This window comes from Vanellus vanellus, assembly GCF_965231255.1.
Source record: "Vanellus vanellus genome assembly, chromosome: 7".
NCBI classification, from domain to species: Eukaryota; Metazoa; Chordata; class Aves; order Charadriiformes; family Charadriidae; genus Vanellus; species Vanellus vanellus.
In genome coordinates, this window is record NC_138912.1 from 21,650,759 (window position 1) to 21,669,587 (window position 18,829).

At 42.2% G+C, this 18,829-nt stretch overlaps 2 protein-coding genes across 3 annotated transcripts; both read right to left on the reverse strand.

Annotated features, from left to right (window-relative positions):
- Positions 1–1,257: 1,257 nt before the first annotated feature.
- On the reverse strand, positions 1,258–12,440 carry LOC309674412 (beta-microseminoprotein-like; the record flags this gene model as incomplete). The annotated part of the gene is given in 7 exon segments (XM_082486437.1): positions 1,258–1,387; positions 2,077–2,182; positions 3,386–3,494; positions 4,822–4,867; positions 4,869–4,906; positions 4,910–4,930; positions 12,387–12,440. Coding segments are annotated over 7 exon segments (504 nt in total).
- Positions 12,441–13,451: 1,011 nt separating this feature from the next.
- LOC309674298 (beta-microseminoprotein) lies at positions 13,452–17,418 on the reverse strand (the record flags this gene model as incomplete). Of its 2 annotated transcripts, XM_082486315.1 has the most annotated exons (4): positions 13,452–13,791; positions 14,671–14,773; positions 15,307–15,406; positions 17,364–17,418. In XM_082486315.1, the coding sequence occupies 4 exons, from the start codon at positions 17,364–17,366 to the stop codon at positions 13,662–13,664; spliced, it is 336 nt and encodes a 111-aa protein (XP_082342441.1). In that variant the 3' UTR covers positions 13,452–13,661. The 2 variants fall into 2 exon arrangements, with proteins under 2 accessions (XP_082342441.1, XP_082342440.1); XM_082486314.1 differs by lacking the exon at positions 17,364–17,418 and having other exon boundaries at positions 15,307–15,430.
- Positions 17,419–18,829: the final 1,411 nt, after the last annotated feature.

Below are 18,829 nucleotides of genomic sequence, written 5' to 3' on the forward strand. Positions count from 1 at the left end.
TTTGGCTTGTGAACAGTTGTATAAAGTACATTACTCTGAGCCCTCTTCCAAGAGAGCATGTGGCAGGCAATTTAAAAAAAAAAAAAAAAAAAAAAAAAGCATAACCAACAGGGCGGCCTTCCTGGGGAAGGAGAAAGGGAAGCAGATGTGGAATGAAACACTGGGGTGTAATTCCTAGGGTCCTGTGTTGTTTACCGGAGCACATGTGGTCAACGCTGATAGAAGCTGAGGTTCGTCTTGCCCCTGGAGACAGCAAGGCCAGGCCGTGCTGATAAGTTATGTGCTCATTCCATAATTTGAAAGGAGGAACTATGGAAGCTCTAGCACGCTCTTTCCATTACGGGGAAATAGAGCAAGAGGACAGAGGAAGCTCATAGTCATTTGTGGAAAGAGGCTACTGAACCAATGTACCCATAAACACTATGAAGCAGTACCCCGAGGGAGAGCTTATACCATCACATATATCCCTCTCAGTTATTGTTTCTGGATTTGCTGAGCTTCTTCCCTGTTTGAGCCCAGTCCAGGTCAGTCTCTCCATCCACCCTCAGTCCTGCCCATTGGCCGGTATAATAACTTGAATTTCTTAACTGTTATTCTGAAGAAAAGACCCTTTCTTTTACCCAAGCCCCAAGCTGAGGACTGGGTCTGCTGTGCTGTGGGTGCAATGGAAGTATAGTGCTGGGTCACACTGGGTAGCTGTTGGCTCTTGCAGTTCATAGGTAGAATCCAGGGAACCATATAGGATAAAAGAACATCATATTAGACATTGTCCTAGAAAAGAGAGTGTTCAGAAAGATTTTTAAGTTGCTTTTCACTTCTTTCCCATGTTTTGTGGGTTTTTTTATGTTAATTCTTTAGGTTTCCATCCTCAAAGAAGAAAATGTCACATTAATTTCTGATGCTTCATCTAATTTTATTTTAGCTTTAAGATACAGCTGTGAACAGATAACAGAATATACTCCGTGGCACTGAAGTGTGACTGGAGAAGAACTAAGATTAGCAGCTACTGAGGATGCTTTAAAATGTTGGCTTTAATTTCTGCTCTCAAGGAAGGAACAAGTCAGCTCTTTCTTGATGGAGAAGCAGAAGGCAGAGAAACCAAGGGAGTCTTTTGTGAGCATATATTCAGTGTTGTTATGTGTTATGCTTTACGTGTAGACTTCGCTCAACAGCTGCATTTTTCAGTGTTTTTGAATTTGTGAGAGAACCCTTAAAAAAAAGAAAAAAGGAAATATCTCCCAAATCCACAATCCTCTGTTAGCCCACCCACCCATTGACTGGGCATTCTTTTGAGTGATTCTCTTTCTCCACTACTTTATAAGTGCAGGTCTCCTTGTTGAAAATGCTTACACACTTCTTTTCATCGTAGCCAACTGGTTTTGCATAGCTGTCATAGGAAAAAGAAAGACAAAGAGGTGATGAGACCAAGAGGTAAACAGCTTCCATTTGAGATGGTATCTACGCTTTTAATAAGAAGAGGCTATACTGAAGAGGTGTTCAGGAGCAGAAAAGGGAGCTCAGACAATGCTCCCAGCTCAAAAGTTACTTTGCCTGCTGTTTAAGCAGGATTAGGGAAGAGTTGTTCACTGATCTGATTTATACCCAAGGGATGTTTGTTGTATTTATTTGCTACTCAAATATCATTGGTTCTCCTTTTCAGCCATAACATGTATCAAGAATTGCAGGAGTAGTTGGGTGTCACTATAGTAAAAATTACAGACAGGCCGGTGTATCTTGAGCTGCTGCTCAGAGTAAAGAGGGGCTATGTGTGGCTTTGGGAAGACATGCATTACCAGCAGTAGAAAATTCTTAAGTAACTACGTATTCTGTCTTGAATCAGTATCTTGCCTGAAATCATAGCCCCAAGAAGAATTAAGTCCTTTTTTAAAATCAAGAATATTTGTCAGAGGAACTTCTTGCATGCTCAGTGATGATGGTGTTGGGTTAATGTGTAACTTTGTGATATGGAGTGAGAGAAGGGTCACGGTCGTTTCTCAGGCATCCCTGTGTGAAGGGAAGTGTTTTGTGCTGTATCGTGGCAGCAGAGGAAAGCCCCCACTGCCGCTCTGAACTCACGCGGTGCAGCATCTGATTCCATCCCTGGAACAGGAACAGTCGTTGCAGTCTGCGGTCCTCCAGCTGGAACCAAATTCGTGCCCCTCTCCACTTAAGTCACGGCAGCCTGAGAACATAGTGCACAACGTTATTGCATGTACAAAACACTTGGGATCTTTGTTGGCTTTTTACTTTAGCATCCTTATCTGGCAAACATGAAGGGACGCCAAAACAGCTGGACTGCTACTAATCTAATGCATGGAGAAGGGTACTCTGCGTCCCCCTGTTTCCTGTGGTTCTCGGCAGCGTTGGCTTTCCTGGAGTAGCTCATCTTTAAGTACAGGAATCGGAGCACCCAGCAGAAAGGAAACTAGGCACAGACCTGGTCAGAATTAAGAAAAAGCTTTGACTTCCTCCCTCATTAACATCAACTATTGTTGACTGTCATTTAGAGCGAGACTAAATCTGCCCGGGAAACATTTCCCAAGCCCGAATTGCAGGAAGAAAGCACATATTGGATATGAAGTTCCTGTCCAACAGTCACAGAATAGGCTTCCTAAATGAGTGATCGGGAGAGCAGGATTTTATGAAGACGGGATGAGACAGAGTGGAGGATTTGGGTGTTCTAGGTTGTGTCTTTGCCCATAAATATGTTCTTTTTTGGGGCAATGCTAACTCATTTTTGTAGTAGTAGCACTAGCTTTCCCACAAAAAGCTCTGTTTGGGGGCACTTGGTTTATTTTGTGTATTGGTACAAATCAGCTCTTCTTGGGTCAAATAATTGTGTGTTTCTTTCAAGTGCCTATTTTCCTTCAGTTCCACCCATCTGGAGACTGGTAACCTAGCTGTGCTCAGGAAGAGCAGCCCTAGACTCGAGGGGAGCAGCTATTTTGTCCTTACGAACTGTCCTTGGATAGGGAAACAACTAATGAGTAAATTGGCAAGTGTTCAGCACACTGATCAATCAGTTTCCTGCTTTATACTGACCACACGCAAATAGTGAAAGGCCCTTTACCTCCCTTATATATTTCTAAATACGTTGTCATAGTGAAAATATGAATTGTTACTTCGTGCAGATAGATAAACTAAGCCTATGGACAAAATTCATTTGTAATTTGGCCTGTGTCATGCTCCTCAGATAAACTCTTCTTTTTTATAACATACTATAAAATCTCTGCTCTCCACACCCAATTTCCCCCCTGTTTCCTAGTGGTTTCTCTCCAACATTTCCACTTATTTCTAAATTGTGATAAATTGCACCGAATGCACAAACCAAATCAGGCAGTGCTTGTGCTGATATCTGTCAAGTTGAGGACAGTTGACTTCTTACCTATGGTCTCACCACCAGACATCCATGGCTTCAATGGCTGAAGGAAGCAGGAAGCATTGGACAGTGTCACACTAACAGCAAGAACAAGAAGGCAGGCCAAGATGGTTTTCTGAACAAGAAAGCAGAGTTAATACTTCAGTAGCTATTTAAGATATCTTGATGATAAATGCTCCCATTAGAAATAGGAAAATACACTGTGGTTTCAAAGCAAAATCCAATTGTCTTTTGCAACTTAGACACTTTAACACACAGTCAGGAATACTGAGATATTTAGAAGAAGCAAAGGCAGAACGTCATTTGGGATGGGGGAAACAAAGCGTGCCTTTCCAAGCTGTTAAAATCAAGCATTGCCTACTATGAGATTGATAGACTCGGATACTGTTTGTGAGTGTGTTCTATTTCTTGCCCCTCCCCATTCATTTTTCTTGTCATTATTTTCTCCATAGGATCGGTCACTGTCTCTGCCACTAAGCTCGCTCAGTAAAAACTTCTTCAGTGGAGTCTGAAGCACCCACTGGATGTTTCACCCTAATATTGAAGTTAGGAACAAGATGAAGAACTTTTTAGCTGGAGTTGAACTCTCAAGATTTGGCCCTGCTTTGAGCAGGAGGTGGGACCGAATGACCTGCACGTGTCCCTTCCAACCTAGATAATTCTATATTTTATGACTGTTGTCAACAGCTGTGTCTGGAAAGTCAGCTTAAATTCTTCCACCTGTCCCTTATCCTTCAATATTCTTTTGAAATGTGTGAAGGGCTTTCACTAGGAATATGAAGGGAATAAGTGCAAGAACTCTAGGATGGAATTAGCTGTGATGACTTTAACATCTTGGTAAGAGAGGAAAGGTAGACCAGGAATAAACAATGACACATACACACACGTGTATCATATATCTATATGTGGGGGGTTTGTACAGGGTAGAAGTGGTGACTTATAAAAAGAAGTCATATCTGAGAGATGAGAGGAGGAAAAACTAGCATTTAGTTTTGCAGATGAGAGGTTAAAACCCACAGAACTGCAAATGAGCTGCAAACGAGTAAAAACAAAGATAATGGGTTTGAGTTTAACTAAATGTTCAGACATTATCCAGACTGTTCACAAAAATGAAGGCCAGTTCCAGGCTGAGACACAACAGAGCTGCTTTCTGACAGAAAAGAGATTACCTTCAAACATTACATGTAAGTGAAAACAGGTTATAATAAAAAGCTTTAGCTGGAGTCCTATCGACATCTCCCGCCATACACATGCTGATATCTTTTACCCGAGGTTCTTACCTGCCTGGGCCTATCTGTCTGACTTTTGCTTTCAAAATGCAGAATTTCTACTTTCTCCAAGTTTCTTAGATTTCTGAGTGCTGAGATAAATCCAACAGAACCTCCTTTAAAATCTTTAGCGCAGTGCCATGGTCTTTTAGAGTATAAGATGTAAGGACTCACCATTTTTGCAGAATTATGAGGCTTCCAGTAAGGAGACAATCTGTAAGAAGCTCATCTTCTCAGAGAACTTATATAGAGAGGGAATTTATGATAACAGTCCTTGAGCAAACTGAACATGCCTGAATAACTCCAATGAGGTTTCTGCAAAATGACCTCATTGGGTGGATGTTACTAAAATAAGCCAATTATATTCAGGGAGGTTTGGTTCTGAAAGGCACCGAAGAAACAGGTGTGGCTTTTGTGCCACACCAGATCTGGAAGGCACTTGTGGGAGGTACTTTAAAAAGAATTTCAAGCCTGGAAGGAATATTTAGCACTCGCCCTGAGAAACCTCTTAGAGACTGGGTGTTTGTGGTTATCACTCACAATAACGTTTGCACTCTCCGTTTGAACCATTTAGGTTTTAAAAGAGATAAACTTTGAACAATCATTCAGCTTTCCTGTTCATCAGCTTAAGATGAAAGAAGGCTCTTGTGGAAAAGGAGCGGTGGTTGCAAGGGTTATAACCCTATATATATATAGTGGGGTCTTTGTGGAGAGAGGCTGGCACCTGTAGACCCTGAGAAAAGGGTCCTAATTTTCTTCCTTGTTTAGTTTTTCCTTATGTGGAAGACCCAGATGCTCAGGTCCTCTGTGAGTGGGGAAAAAATTGGTATCGTATATTTTCTTCCTTAATCCTTGTAGCCGGGCAGAAATTCTCCCTTTTCTGTAGAGGCTGTACATGTCAGGGACAGACACACTTTCCAAATGCTTAGGACAGAACTTGAGAACAGAGGAGTCAAGTAGTCTCCTTTTGCTTAGTTTTGATCTAGTTGGTTCAAATATTGCAAACTGTAGCCCTGGTGGGGAAAGAAGCCTTCCCCTTATTACCAGGGCTACACAGTTTGCAATACTCGAACTACTCTGGCTGCTTTACTGTGTGGGTTTGAGAGTTGAGGTTGAACTCCAAGCTGGGGTGGCTACTCTGTATCTTCTACCCAGACTCCAGAGTTGAGAGCTAGCTCAGAAAGTCCACGTGAGAAAGCCAGCAATATCACAATGCAGGTCACCATGAGACCACCACTCACGGGGACTGCCTTAGCTGGCTTTCAACTCAGTAGGTTGGGTAAATGGATTTTTTTTTTTCTTCAGTCACCAGATATCTCTTCAGGATGGCAGTGAAGAGCTGAAGTGCTTGCTGGTAATGATAAGTTGGATAAAGCTGCCCACAGTCAGCCTATCATTAATAAGTTAGATTTGGCAGCGCTGAATGCCGCGAAACAGGAGGTGACTGACACCACAGCCACATGGCTCATGCCCTTGACTGGTAAATCACCAGAACGTGTCAGCCCATGAGCACAGGCACAGGGAACTTCTTTACTGACATCAACAGACTTCAACTGTTCCCTTTGGATCTCGCACAAATGTGTGTGAAGCCAATTTAACAGCTTGTGGTTTGGGATACAGTCAGCGTTTCAGAACATATGCGTTTTTCTATTAAGGGGGGGTGGGGGTGGGGAAGGCTCAGTAGGATAACGAAGTAACGCACCCTGACCCTAGGCCAACGCTGCCCTTTGTGTTGGTTGCAGTAAAGATGGAGAGAGTTCACACTCCCTTCCGATGCCCTCTTCCTATGCTGCCTGACCTAAATGATTTACACCTGCGGGTGGGCTGAGGACGGTCCCTAGCCTCGCCTGCCTGCCCTGTGTAACCTTTCAGGGCTGAGAAGCGACTACTTCATCTTGGGTGAAAATACGGTGGGAAATACCACAGAGTCCCGGTCAAGATATTGGCTCCTCTGTGTCATCAAAGGTAATCTGGAGCAAGTATTCCATGAAAGAAAAAAGGACCATCAGACAACATTCCCTTAATTCTGTTAGTATTACTTAGCCATTTCAGTTTTTTCTTCTTGCGTGTTGTGAAGTTTGCATGCGATGTTTCGCTTGACAGGCACCCTGCTGCAGTTCTTGCATGTGAACAAAAGTCACCAGAGACATAGCAATTTGTGATGCTGGTGTGCTGGAGCGAAATCTGTGGAATTTGTTACAGCCAAAACCTAGCCAACTTGCTGGTTTTGGTGCTGAGAGACAGAGAACGTGTTGGTTGCTCAACTTCATAAAATAAAAATCCAACCAACGCATATGTGCGTGCTCTTTCTCAACTTTTCAAACAAGTAGTGACCACTCAGCTGTTCCCATTGCAGAGCCCTCCCTAATTTCTAGGGGCAAGCTATGCCAGGTATGGAGAGAAGTTCTTGCAAGCAGCTTGCTTTGGAACACAGCAGGGAGCCACCTGTCTAAGCCTGGGGGGTGTCGAGGGACAGCGGAGAAGCTTTTCACATGATCTGTGAACTCGGGGGACCCTAACAACATGCCATGGTGCCGAAACCACTCGGAACAGCAAACTGTGTAGATAGCCCATTCATATACTGATTACCGAGGCCATTTGTGGCCCATATTATGTTGCGTTTTTTCTTTGTGTTGTTCGTGTACAGGATGATAGGTGCCTTGGTTGTGTGGGGAACAGGTATCTCCAACAGACATTACTCTATTGAAATCTCCTGTTGTCTTCCCAACCTGTTTGTTTCTTACTAGAAAAACATCCTAAGAATATCAGTGCTGTGCCCAGTTCTGTGCCCTCTTTCCACTTATGCTGCTGAACAGAGTATCTTCTTCTTTCCTCAGGTGGGGAAAACCTTGGGGACTCTCTTGAAGTTTTACCTCACTATTTTACTTAGCCGTTCTTCACCTGGGCTTTCTGGTTACATCTCACTGATGACCACAGAGATAATGAGAGTAATGCAAGATTTTCAGCCTTGTTTTGTCTGTACCTTTCAGCGCTAGGCAATCAACAGAGAGAAATACGGCGTGATTTCAGAGCAGTAATGTTGTTAAAAACAAACAAACAAACAAACAAACTAGCTCATGTCTGTGAAAAGCATTACACTATGAACAACTTAAAGCTAGAAGAGAGACACTAGAATGAAAGTAGTCCAGGAACCTTGTTTCTTTAGCCAGCATTCTCTCATTCTTGAGAGGGATCAGCTTTCTGCAGGAGGGAGCAAGTGCAGGACCTCTTATGGAAGGTTCACGTATCCAGTCGTTAAAACCCGTAGGCTGACTACCGCTGCCATTGGGAGGGGGAAAGCAAGAGGAAGCATGAGGCATATCAGCTCACAGATCACAAGTAAACATAATTTTACAAATAAATTTGTCTTGTTCTTAAACTGACAATGTTATCTATAACGTACATTGCGTTTACAATTGTTAAACAAAGTCTGCCACGCTTGCACGTGAGAAAGGACAACTGTTTTAAGAAAAATCAAAAGCAAACAGCACTGGAATATACAGTGCACTGTTGACACAGAAACACATTGTAAATGTGGTAGAAGGAAGTTTTATCTGGTGGGAACATTTTTGTTAACTCTGAGTTTCATACACCCACAAACCTCAAAGCTGATGCCCTCAGATTTCTCCTGGTATTGGGATTAGCAAAGAATTGTACTAATTTTACAGATAAGGGGCACAGATGGTGTGAGTGACTTGTCCCAGGTAACACGTGGCATAGCAGAAATTTGAATTGAGGTCTCAATTCAAGCTGGGGGGGCCAAGCTGGAGGCAACAATGTCATTTCTCCCCTGATCTGAACATCCCTGTCTCCTTCCATATGTAGCTGAGTCCCCATCCCTGGGCCAAACTTCAGTTTTAATTTAAGGCAATTTCAGTGGGATAAGATAACACTTCATTTTTTTCCCTGTTTAGTTCTGTGGGTAAGCAAAGATCCCTCTTGCTAAGGTGCAAATGCATTTTTTTTTTTTTTTTTTTTTTTTTTTTTCAAAACACGTGGTAATTCCTCAGCTAGTCTGGAAAATCCTGTCAGGTCGTGATTCCCAGATGAAGAATCAGTGCTAAGCAAGGAAAATAGAGACAGACAAGAAGATCTAAAGAACCAACTGCAAATGCCAGGCTGTGTTGGCAAGGAGGAGACCTCCATCTCTGCAGTGCGGGTAGCGCTGAGGAAGATAGCCACAGATACTGTCGCCTCAAGGACAAAAGTCCTGAAGCAGTAAAACAGAATGGGTGGGAGTGACAGAGCTAGCCAAAAAGACATCTCCAGTTCATGGGAAATGCGGTATTTCCTACGCTTCCAACTTTCACCTCAAGCCATGTGGTAACCAAATCTTTAGTGAACCAGAAAATGACAGAAAGCTTTATTCCAGAAATTAAAAAACACGGCGATTCCAAATACGGCTTGTTATCCTAACCCTGCAACTGGTTAAGCAAATGAAGATCATAAATCTATGACAAAGCAAAGACTATGATGGAGGTGTGACATAAGGAGTTAGCTATAGGCAGGGTGGTGGGCAGGAGTGTTGCTGTAGTTCTTGCCACCAGCGCCTCTGGCTTCGTGGACCTTACATGGTGCAACAGTGGACTCCACTCTAACCACACTGGCATTGGAAGCCCACCTTTGGTCCTCCAGGTGGTGCAGTCTTCAACCTTTAACACAACCTGCACGTGCATGCACAAAATGAAAGAAGGCTTAACCTCAGTTTTATACTCTCAGTTACTTAGTTCAGTGACCTCTGGGCTTTTTGGGGGAAAGCTCAGCTAGTTTTGTGTATATCCCACCCACACTATATTGCAGCTCTATTTAGAGAGCGTGAGCTTGTTTCCATTTCCTAAACTTGTTAGTCACTGACTCCGTGAAGACAAAACCCGGGGGTTGGATATTATTGCTGCATGGACTCAGAGCAGACTGGGGAGGGGCGGGCAGCCGCAGAATGCTTCAGCCAAATCCACAGGATATCTTGGCTGTTGGGATCTTTTCTTTTTTCCTTTTTCCATCTTTTTTTTTTTTTTTTTTTAACTTTCTCTGCTGTCTTCCACTGTAATGGTCAAAGTCCTGCTTCCACCCATTTCTTATCCTACACGCTTTCTGTCTGTTCCTGAGAGGCAGCAACTAGAACAGAGCCACATAGAGAGGGTTGTTGTGGCTGTTATCTCGGGCAGGTTCCACCAGAACTGCACCCAGGCTGTTTAGTTCATAATAACAGCGGGCATTGCACAGCTGTGTCGAGAAGGAAGCCCAGGAAACGCTGCTGTAAAAACACTGCTATAAAAACCCCACAATGTCTGTGACTACTTCTTGAAAGTATTTTAACAGCGTGTTTGTGCTAGAAGAATTGCTTTCCCCCTCTTTGAGAAAGCAAACAGGAATCCCAGCACCTGAAAGGGCAGAACATTTAACAGACTTTATGTAACCTTTTTTTTTTTTTTCCCAAAATAACAGCTAACATTTTAGCATTTTGTTTTTGTTTTTCCTTCATATGTGAAACAGGCTGCAGCTCAAATGCATGTATGGTACTGCCATGGCTGTCTGATCACATACGTGTCAACAGATTGACTCCAAATGCTATGAAATCTTAAGAACCCAAAATTTGGACTTATGATAACAATGTGTTGTTTCTGAGGAGCTCTTGCATGGCCTGTCTGGTGTTTCCTGCAAGGGTGAATATAAAAATGGCAAAAACTTATTCTTCAGTGTCTTACCGAGCACACCAAACACAAAAATATTTCAGGTTTGAAGAGGTTCTGTTGGGATATCTGAGGAAGTTATTGAAATTTGATTAGTAATCAAGCAGTCTCATTGCTGTGAAGGATGGAAAACTGAACTGGTACCTCTCCATGTTTCTGTCCTACACATATAACACTCGTCTTTGCGGTACACAAATAAGTATTCAAACCAGAGAGTGAGTGATATATCATACTATATTCCTGCAGCTGGATCATCTCACAAATGCAAAAAAACCCCAAACCCCAAAAAATTACCTGTGGCGATGCTGTTAAGCATTTCCCCTCTCAGTAGAGGGGCTTTCTGCTTTATAGCAAAAGACAGTTGAGATTCCTGAGCTTTGTTGCTAAAATCGTTTCATTTAGTGGGGAAAAAAAAATAGTTTTAGTAGCGCCAGCAACTCTGGCAATAGAAAACCCAGTGCAATTGCACGTTGAAGCTAAAAGATCGCTTTGCCTTTTTTTTTTTTTTTTTTTTTTCTTTTCCTTTAAACATTTGGAGGGAATTTCTGGATCTCGGTGAAGCCTGACTATTCTCTGGAGCCTCTAGGTCAGTTCTTTCTACGTTTCCCTGGCCCGGTAAACTCCCCAGAATCCATTTTCTGGCTTCTCCGGTGTCAGCTCTTGTTTGTGCTGGGATGTTCAGATTCTGCTTCCAGTACACGTGGTGGAGGAGGTGCCTTTGCAGTGGAAGATGGGGTTCCCCACCCACGGATCACTTCTGGAAGGATGTGTTAATCACATTGACCAAATGTGCTGTTTCTTCCCAGTCTCATAACCTTAATGAATATATTAAGCATGAGATCCAAAGCCTGTGCTAGATTTCTCGTTTCAGTCACTTATGCTTTTACTGGTGCTGCCAGCAAAAGAGAAATCTTCTTGCACTAAAAAAGTCATCTTCATCTGTAAGAAAATTGGCACCTACAGAACACTTGGGACTCTAGGAAGTACTAAGGCTCCTAATTATAGATAAATAAATAAAGATAAAAATAAGGTATTAAGTAGAATTAAATTCTATTTTAATGTGAAAGTGAGCTAGGTATCTGTAAATGACTTAAAATATGAAGCCTTCCTGAGGAACTACCAGTATTAAGATCATGAATGTGACCATATGATATAATAAATGAACTTTCAGAAGAAAAATGTAGCCTTAATTTGTATGACTATGGTAGGGCAGAACTTGGAATACTGAAGCAATCCCAGCATCACCTGGCATAGTTCCAGACTACAACAAACTGTATGTTAATCCTGATCTGTGCAGTTCTCTGTAGTTTTAATTAAAAAATAATCCACGAGGAGCCTCCAAGTCACTGTTGTTAGTGATAAAAATGTTTATTTTTAAAACTGAGATTTTAAAAACAAATGTGAAAACTTATTTTTCTTAAGAAACAGTTCTGTGAACTATTTAGGTAGGACTTTGGATCTCCATGCTTAAAATATTAGTTCCCCTAAGAAGCTGCAGCTCTTTGTTCTGTAAGTGAGAACATTCCTTCAAGTACCAGTTGAGGCTGTGTTCTGTGTAATTTTCACACGAGCTGGCCGAAAAGGGGAACAGTCATTCAGGACAAATTTCAAAAGTGTTCCTCTCCTGCAGGGTATGAAAACTCTTTGGAGAAAACTTACCTTAAGACCTTAAGCAACGTGAGAACTTTCATTTCCACATGCTGCTGCTTAGGGGAATTTTGAGGAATGATATGATTAAATCAGTGAATGAAAGTCAGATTTTAAAAAGGCACATGCAAGTGTTTGTACTGGAAAAAAGCTGAACTGACTCTAATTCTGGCCCCTCACATTTTTTCAGCCTTGCAGGAAGCGATTGTACAGAAACACGGAGTTATTGCCTGATATCCAGCCTGTGGTGCAGAGAACTTTAAAAGGCTAAGAATGTAATACCAGTGCTTGCAAAACACTTGGATTTTTTTCCCAAAAGGAGATATCTTAAGTGAAGCCATAAGGAAGTTTAAAGCAATGTTCATAGGCAAATTACCAAAAACAAAGCCAGAGAAAACATACCACGTTAAATCCTTCTGATTTTACTGATGGCTTGCAGAGCTTGAGACAGGTCATCTTGAGAAACAAGTACCCCCACTGAATAAATATAGGCTGACAATTGATTTGGGGCCAAGTGAGGATCCCTGCCCTGAGGATGCTCAGCTGTGTGTAACCTCATACTTTTACAAGACAACAGGCTTGTCGTGATTACGGAGCATCATTAAACAGGCCACTTGTCCTGGAAGGTGCGTTTCATTTCAAACCACACAACAGTTAACTGCAGGCCGTTGTGGGGTTTTGATACTCAATTCTGGAGCAAGGAGGCTGTGTAGAAGCAGCATTTTACAGGGCGTTGTTGCCTGGTCTCCTATATGCGGGCAGATTTAGAGTATTACCAGTTGCCAAGTGGGATATTTGGTTTTGAACCTCATCGCTGGCGGGACTTCTCTCCCCCGGGACTGTGGGGAACTTTTATACTGAAGAGACAGAAAGCATCTGCCTCTTATTAGTACCTCAAGCTCTGCTGCCATGAAGAAGCGTGTCTCCAGGGGCTTATCTGGATCTCTCTTTCAGTGTGGGCAAGAACCACTAAAGCAGTGCAGTGTGCGCAGACTTTCCGGTGCAGGGCTTGGGGGAGCACACCTGGCAGCAGGTCAGAGAGGGCAATGGAGAGGAACAGTCACTGCTATTGGGGGATGACATTGCTGAAAAGAAGGGGGAAAAAATGGAGAAAAAGGACGGTGATCTTCCACCCTCACTGTTTTTTCAGAGGTCACAAGTGTTAGCAGCATGGGTCTTGCCAAAACTCCTGCAGCAGTTCAGGTGTGCCCTGAGTAGGAGCTATTCTACAGCATGTCTCAGTGCATCCCTTCCAAATGATAGTGGATTTTGACACCTGGTGAGCTAAAATTACTCTTGGTCAGAACAGAACCTGCAAAGCATGAGAGTGGGTTGTGCCAGGGTACTGGTGCATGGCATGTTGGAGCAGTGAGGCGAATGCATTCCTTTCTCAAAGAAGGCGACATTGCCCCACATTATTACATAAAGTGAACCATCATTATGAAGCATTTCTGGATATTTCATCTGGATTTATTTTATGCAAATAAGCTCAGTGATACCAATGCAAGTAATGACAGAAATGAGACATTGTATCTGATTATGCAGCTTGTATACTGAGCTGCTGAAGTACTCTCTCTTACAAGATCTCCCTCGTCTTTGAGCTCCTCTGTGACGGCAAAGCATCTGTAGGAAGGAGAGGAATTCAACAGTGCAGAGAGGTTCGGAGCAGGTGGGTTGTTAGCCCACACGAGAGTAGACAAAACACTCCTTAGAGGGGTCACTCTTCTGCACCACATCATAGTCACAGCTTTTCTTGTTGAAAACAACTTTGCAGTTTTCTTTGTCATAACCAGTAGGAGTATGAAAGCTGTCATTGGCAAAGAGAAAGCAAATGTTAGTTTGAGAGCAATAAAAGATTCAATACTCCAGTGGTGCGGTGATTATAGCTTGAACTAATGCTGAGATAGTTCTGAACCTATGGCTTAGGCCAGCCTAGCTAGCTTGAGTGCCACACAGCTACAGCTTCCAGCGCCTCAAATGATGCACTGCGCTGGGTAGGTGTACCAGTATGCTCAGCACTAGCATAGGGATTTCTAGCACAGCACTTTACGGGGTCACATAAACATGGCCTTGGCATGTTTCATCTCTTTGCCATTAATTTTTCGTTATTGCCAGTTTGCTTAGGATGCGGTAGCTGTTTCCTGACAGAGTGTCACCTGAGCAAAGGCAATGATCGTAATCAAGCTATTTTGGCCCTTTGAGAAGGTAGGATAAGGGGAAAGGAGGATGTTGGAGATAGATACTTCAGAGCAGAGCCTTGTCACTCTAGGGTCAGCATATTTACTGGAGAAAAGCACCTCTGGAAAGGGATTCAGGTAATCAAAGGCCCTTTAGAGGAGCTTCGCTTAAGTCCCTTGTGGAACGAATTCCTTCCTACCCCCACTTTTCCTGCTGAGGAAAGACTTAGCTGCAGTGTAAGAGGGGTTCACAAGTTCCCCAAAATTAAAAGCAAGCACCAACTGGATGTGTCTGGAAGGGCCTGTGTCGACTCCCATTCAGCAGAAAGTGGACTAAGGTAAAGACAGCCAAGGATCCAAATGATCAAGAGCTATACGTGGCTTGGCCTAGCACTGCGATATGGGTGAGGAAAGGCTGTTTTGTGCCCTTAGAAACTCATTTATCCGCAGCAAACGGAAAGCTATAGTCTTCCTATGGGCAATGATGCTAGCAAGAAGCTCAAACTTACAGGGAGCAGCAACGCATTGCATCTTTGCTGCAGCTGCATCTGAAGCAATTTTCTGTCCTCGCAATCTCTCCAAAGGGATATAGTTTTCCATCCAGGATACAGCCTGCATAAGACAGCAGCAAATCAAAACATGATCTTTAAGCCTCCACGTAAAGGCTGAAAAGTTTAAAAATTATTTCAAGTTTTCTGAAAATGCTTTTCTTGGCAATAGTAAAGTAGAATTCATTTTGTTCTCCAGGTTATTACCCAGGCAATTTGGAGAGCCTGAGCTTGTTTCTTTACTTGTTAGAGACAGTTTCAGTGTGACAGATCTGGGATGAAAGTGAGCAACCAAACAGCCAGGTCTGCCACCTGGCACCTGACTTTATTCAGAACTACTCTCAACTCCTACATCAGCTCCATGTGCTGGAATAGCAATAGCAGCCTACCACCAATGGCAATAATATAGCTGCAACCATACCAGGTCCAGGGGAAGACTTTGTTTTTCCCTACTTTTGGCAACTTTGGTGCTGGAACCTCCTATTCATGTCTTTCTGACATCTCCCCCTCCCATGTATTTTGAGCCCTTCCTGGCAGCTCCACACAGAGCTGAGCTGCCACAGAACACTCAGGTGAGAACAACTTCCCTCTTCTTACCTTTGTTGGCCTCCCCTGGCTTGTTCAGTTTAGAAAAGCAGTATGCATCACCCAGTGTCACTATGACGCCCATTGCAACAAGGAAAGCCAGAAAGCTCTTCTGTAAAAGAGACACAGAGCCCATGGCATGAATTTAATTCCACTTTGATTATCTTTATTTTCAAACATGAAGTCATTGAACCTGAAGCAAAAATTAGAAATAACCTCATGTGTACATGAAAATGTTGGAAAAGGGCACTCCAGATATTCCACTGCATTGATGACTTTTTCCTTTACATGGGAAAAGACAAAATGATACAACATAAATGTGTCAGCAGCCTCACTCTCTGCCATGGTCCAATCAAAATCACAGAAAGCTTCAATAGTATTAAACACTTGAAAGCCTTGTCAGACACTTACTAGTGCTTTATTTGTTGCCTTTGAGTCAGATTTAGCTATTTCTCCACCACATCACTGTCTGAATAGCATCCCATTGCTTCACTTTTGGGTATAGCAATTTCTCCAAATTTGGCAGTGGAGTGGAGATCTCTCTTAAACTGTGCTATTCTGTGGTGCCTGGCTGTCCTGGTTTCAGCTGGGATAAAGTTAATTTTCTTTCTAATAGCTGCTGTGTTTTGGATTTAGTATGAGAATAATGCTGAAAATGCATATTGTTTTAGCTGTTGCTAAGTGATGTTTATATTAGCCTAGGACTTTTTCATCTTCCCATAGAAGCTGAGAGGGAGCATAGACAGGAAAAACTGGCCAAAGGACTATTCCATATCATAGATGTCATGCTCAGCACATAAATGAGGGCTGGCAAGGGGGCAGGAATCTGTGCTCACCGCTCAGGACAGGCTGGACAACGGATGATTGGGTGCTGAGAGCAACTTGTGTTGTATCACTTACTTTTGTACATTCTTCTACTTTTATTATTTTTATCAATATTTTTTTCCTCTTCCATTACTGTTCTATTACTTAGTCTTTATCTCAGTCCATGAGGGGGTTTTGTTTGTTTCTCCCCCCCGCCCTCCTTTTCTCTCTCTTCTCCATACCTTATGAGGGGAGGAGATAGGGGAGTGAGCAAGCAGCTGTGTGGTCCTAGTTGCTGGCAGGGGTTAAACCATGACACGGGCCAAAGGAAAATTGTCTAAGCAACTCCTCTTCCATTAAGTTGTAGGATGATGTTGTGTTGTTCTGTGAGCAAGGCACTGCAAGGAATAATTGTTTTTCCCTGTTTGCTCTCTTAAAAAGGGGATGCCACCAGCCATCTTGCTGAACAGAATCTTTCGAACCGGATTTAATGGCCTTTGAAAGTGGGTGGAATGAGATACCACATCCTTTTTCTCAACTAAATCTTGTCTGAGTATAGACAAGCCCTCAGGAAAGCTTAGGGACAGAAAGAAGTAGATGATGATTTCTCCCTTTATTTATGAATCTACATATATTACAGAAACTACTGCCTCTTATGTAAAACTCATGCCATTCCTGTTATTCTCATCAAAGGTAATAGTTGATGTCTGTACCTTTGGGAATTATGTGAGCATAAATTAAAGGAAAGTTGGGCCACAGGGCTTTGTGTGTCTATTTAGCATTACCTAACTGTTGATTCAGATTCTGCAAAAACATTTGGAGGCTTGCAGAGCTGAAACAGGACACAACTTGATAGATCAAAAGAGAAATGCAGACAAAAACACTGTTCATTACACTTTTCAATATAAAGGGACTATATTTTAAACTATATTTCACATCTATAGGTTTTAAAAGTATGGTCCTTAATGTTTACAAAATTCTGCATATTTACACAAACATTTCTGAGAAAAGAATAACAGCAATCAAAAGACCAAGAGATATATGTGTACAGTTTCTTGCAAAGAATTACAAAACAAAGAACAAAATTCACAGCAATTTTCACAAAGGTGTCTTACTTTCTTTGCCTCTTACAGTTTTTTTATAGACTATATCCATGTTTAAAAATGTGTAACTACGTGATTCTCTTAAATACCCTTCTTTCACAGTTTTAAAGCAAACAGCTATATCTGTAGCCTCAGTAAAAAACTTCTAAACCTTTCACTTACCATTGTGGAATGTTTGGCTTCCAAAGAGCTCCAAACCTCCAGAAGAACTCTGCAAGTGCTTTATCTGGAATCTGAGAGCAAATATTTTATGGTGCATTTATGTTGAGCAATTCAAGTCTAGGGGGAAAAAAAAACGCTTACTCAACTCAAATGCAGTTATGTTGAAATTTCTGAAGAAATCACTGAAATTTCGCCAGCTGGCAATGAGAAAATGTTTGATTCTGTAGAGCACTGACCTGAGTAAAAGGTTGAACCTGGAACTTTGTATTCCTTGGAAGCATTATGATTAGAAGAAGTGCCTTTCTGATGAAATGCAAGTATTGATAGCTAAGCTGTAGGCAGTACTGTACGGTTAGTGATTTTTAGCTGTGGGAGGAATGCGTGCTGACCATTTCTGCTATCGGTGGGCTGGAATATGCTTAGAGTAGGAAACTAAGTATTAATAGCTTAGGGAGCTTTTGCTAGATCTTTGCATATTCATGTTTAATGCTGTGGTGTGCACTGTAAGATAACTGAAGGTACTTGGTCATTACCAGTATTGAAACCTCTTAACATTCAGATCTTAGTCAAAGCTGGATCACATTACAACATTTCTCTTTCTCCTCAACTAAAATAAGGATTTCCTCTCAAATCAAAAGCCTGCTCTTGCTCCTGTGGGACTGTTCAGGCTTTCACCCAAATAACTGTGATAGAGTATATGATCATTTTTATATGTGCAAAATACTTTCACAAGCAGTGATAAATTTCAGCGTGCTAACCAAATACTCTAGCTCCTGCAACCTCCTTTTAGAACGAAATAACAGATTGTGGCCCTACCTATGTTTTAAAAAGAAATACTTTGTTACAGACGATGGCAAGCAATTTGAAACTCGTTCCTGTGGGAGATTTATCACCAGCTACAGGAAATTTGGCATATGATTTTAAGATTACATTTAGAAACTTTGGACAAATAAATCAAATAAAATTTGGCTGTGCTACAAGCTAAATAATTTTGGGCTTTTTTTTTTTTTTAAAGTAAATTAAGCACAGAATCGTAAATACTTTGGAATGGTGGCAAGAAAAGTTGTCACTCTGTCATAGGAACGCTATGTATTTCTATGTCAAAAGTTGTCATAGAAACACCATGTATTTTTGAGTACTAATAATAAGTACTTCAGGTTTTCAGTGTATTCATAGAATCATAGGATGGTTTAGGTTGGAAAGGACCTTGAAGATCATCGAGTTCCAACCCCCCCGCCATAGGCAGGGACACCTCCCACTAGACCAGGTTGCCCAAGGCAATGTCCAGCCTGGCCTTGAACACCCTCAGGGATGGGGCCTCAACGACCGCTCTGGGCAACCTGTTCCAGTGCCTCACCACCCTCAAAGTGAAAAACTTCTTCCTAATGTTCAATCTGAACCTGCCCTCTTCCAGTTTAAAGCCATTCCCCCTCGTCCTATCGCTACATGCCCTAGGAAAAAGTCCT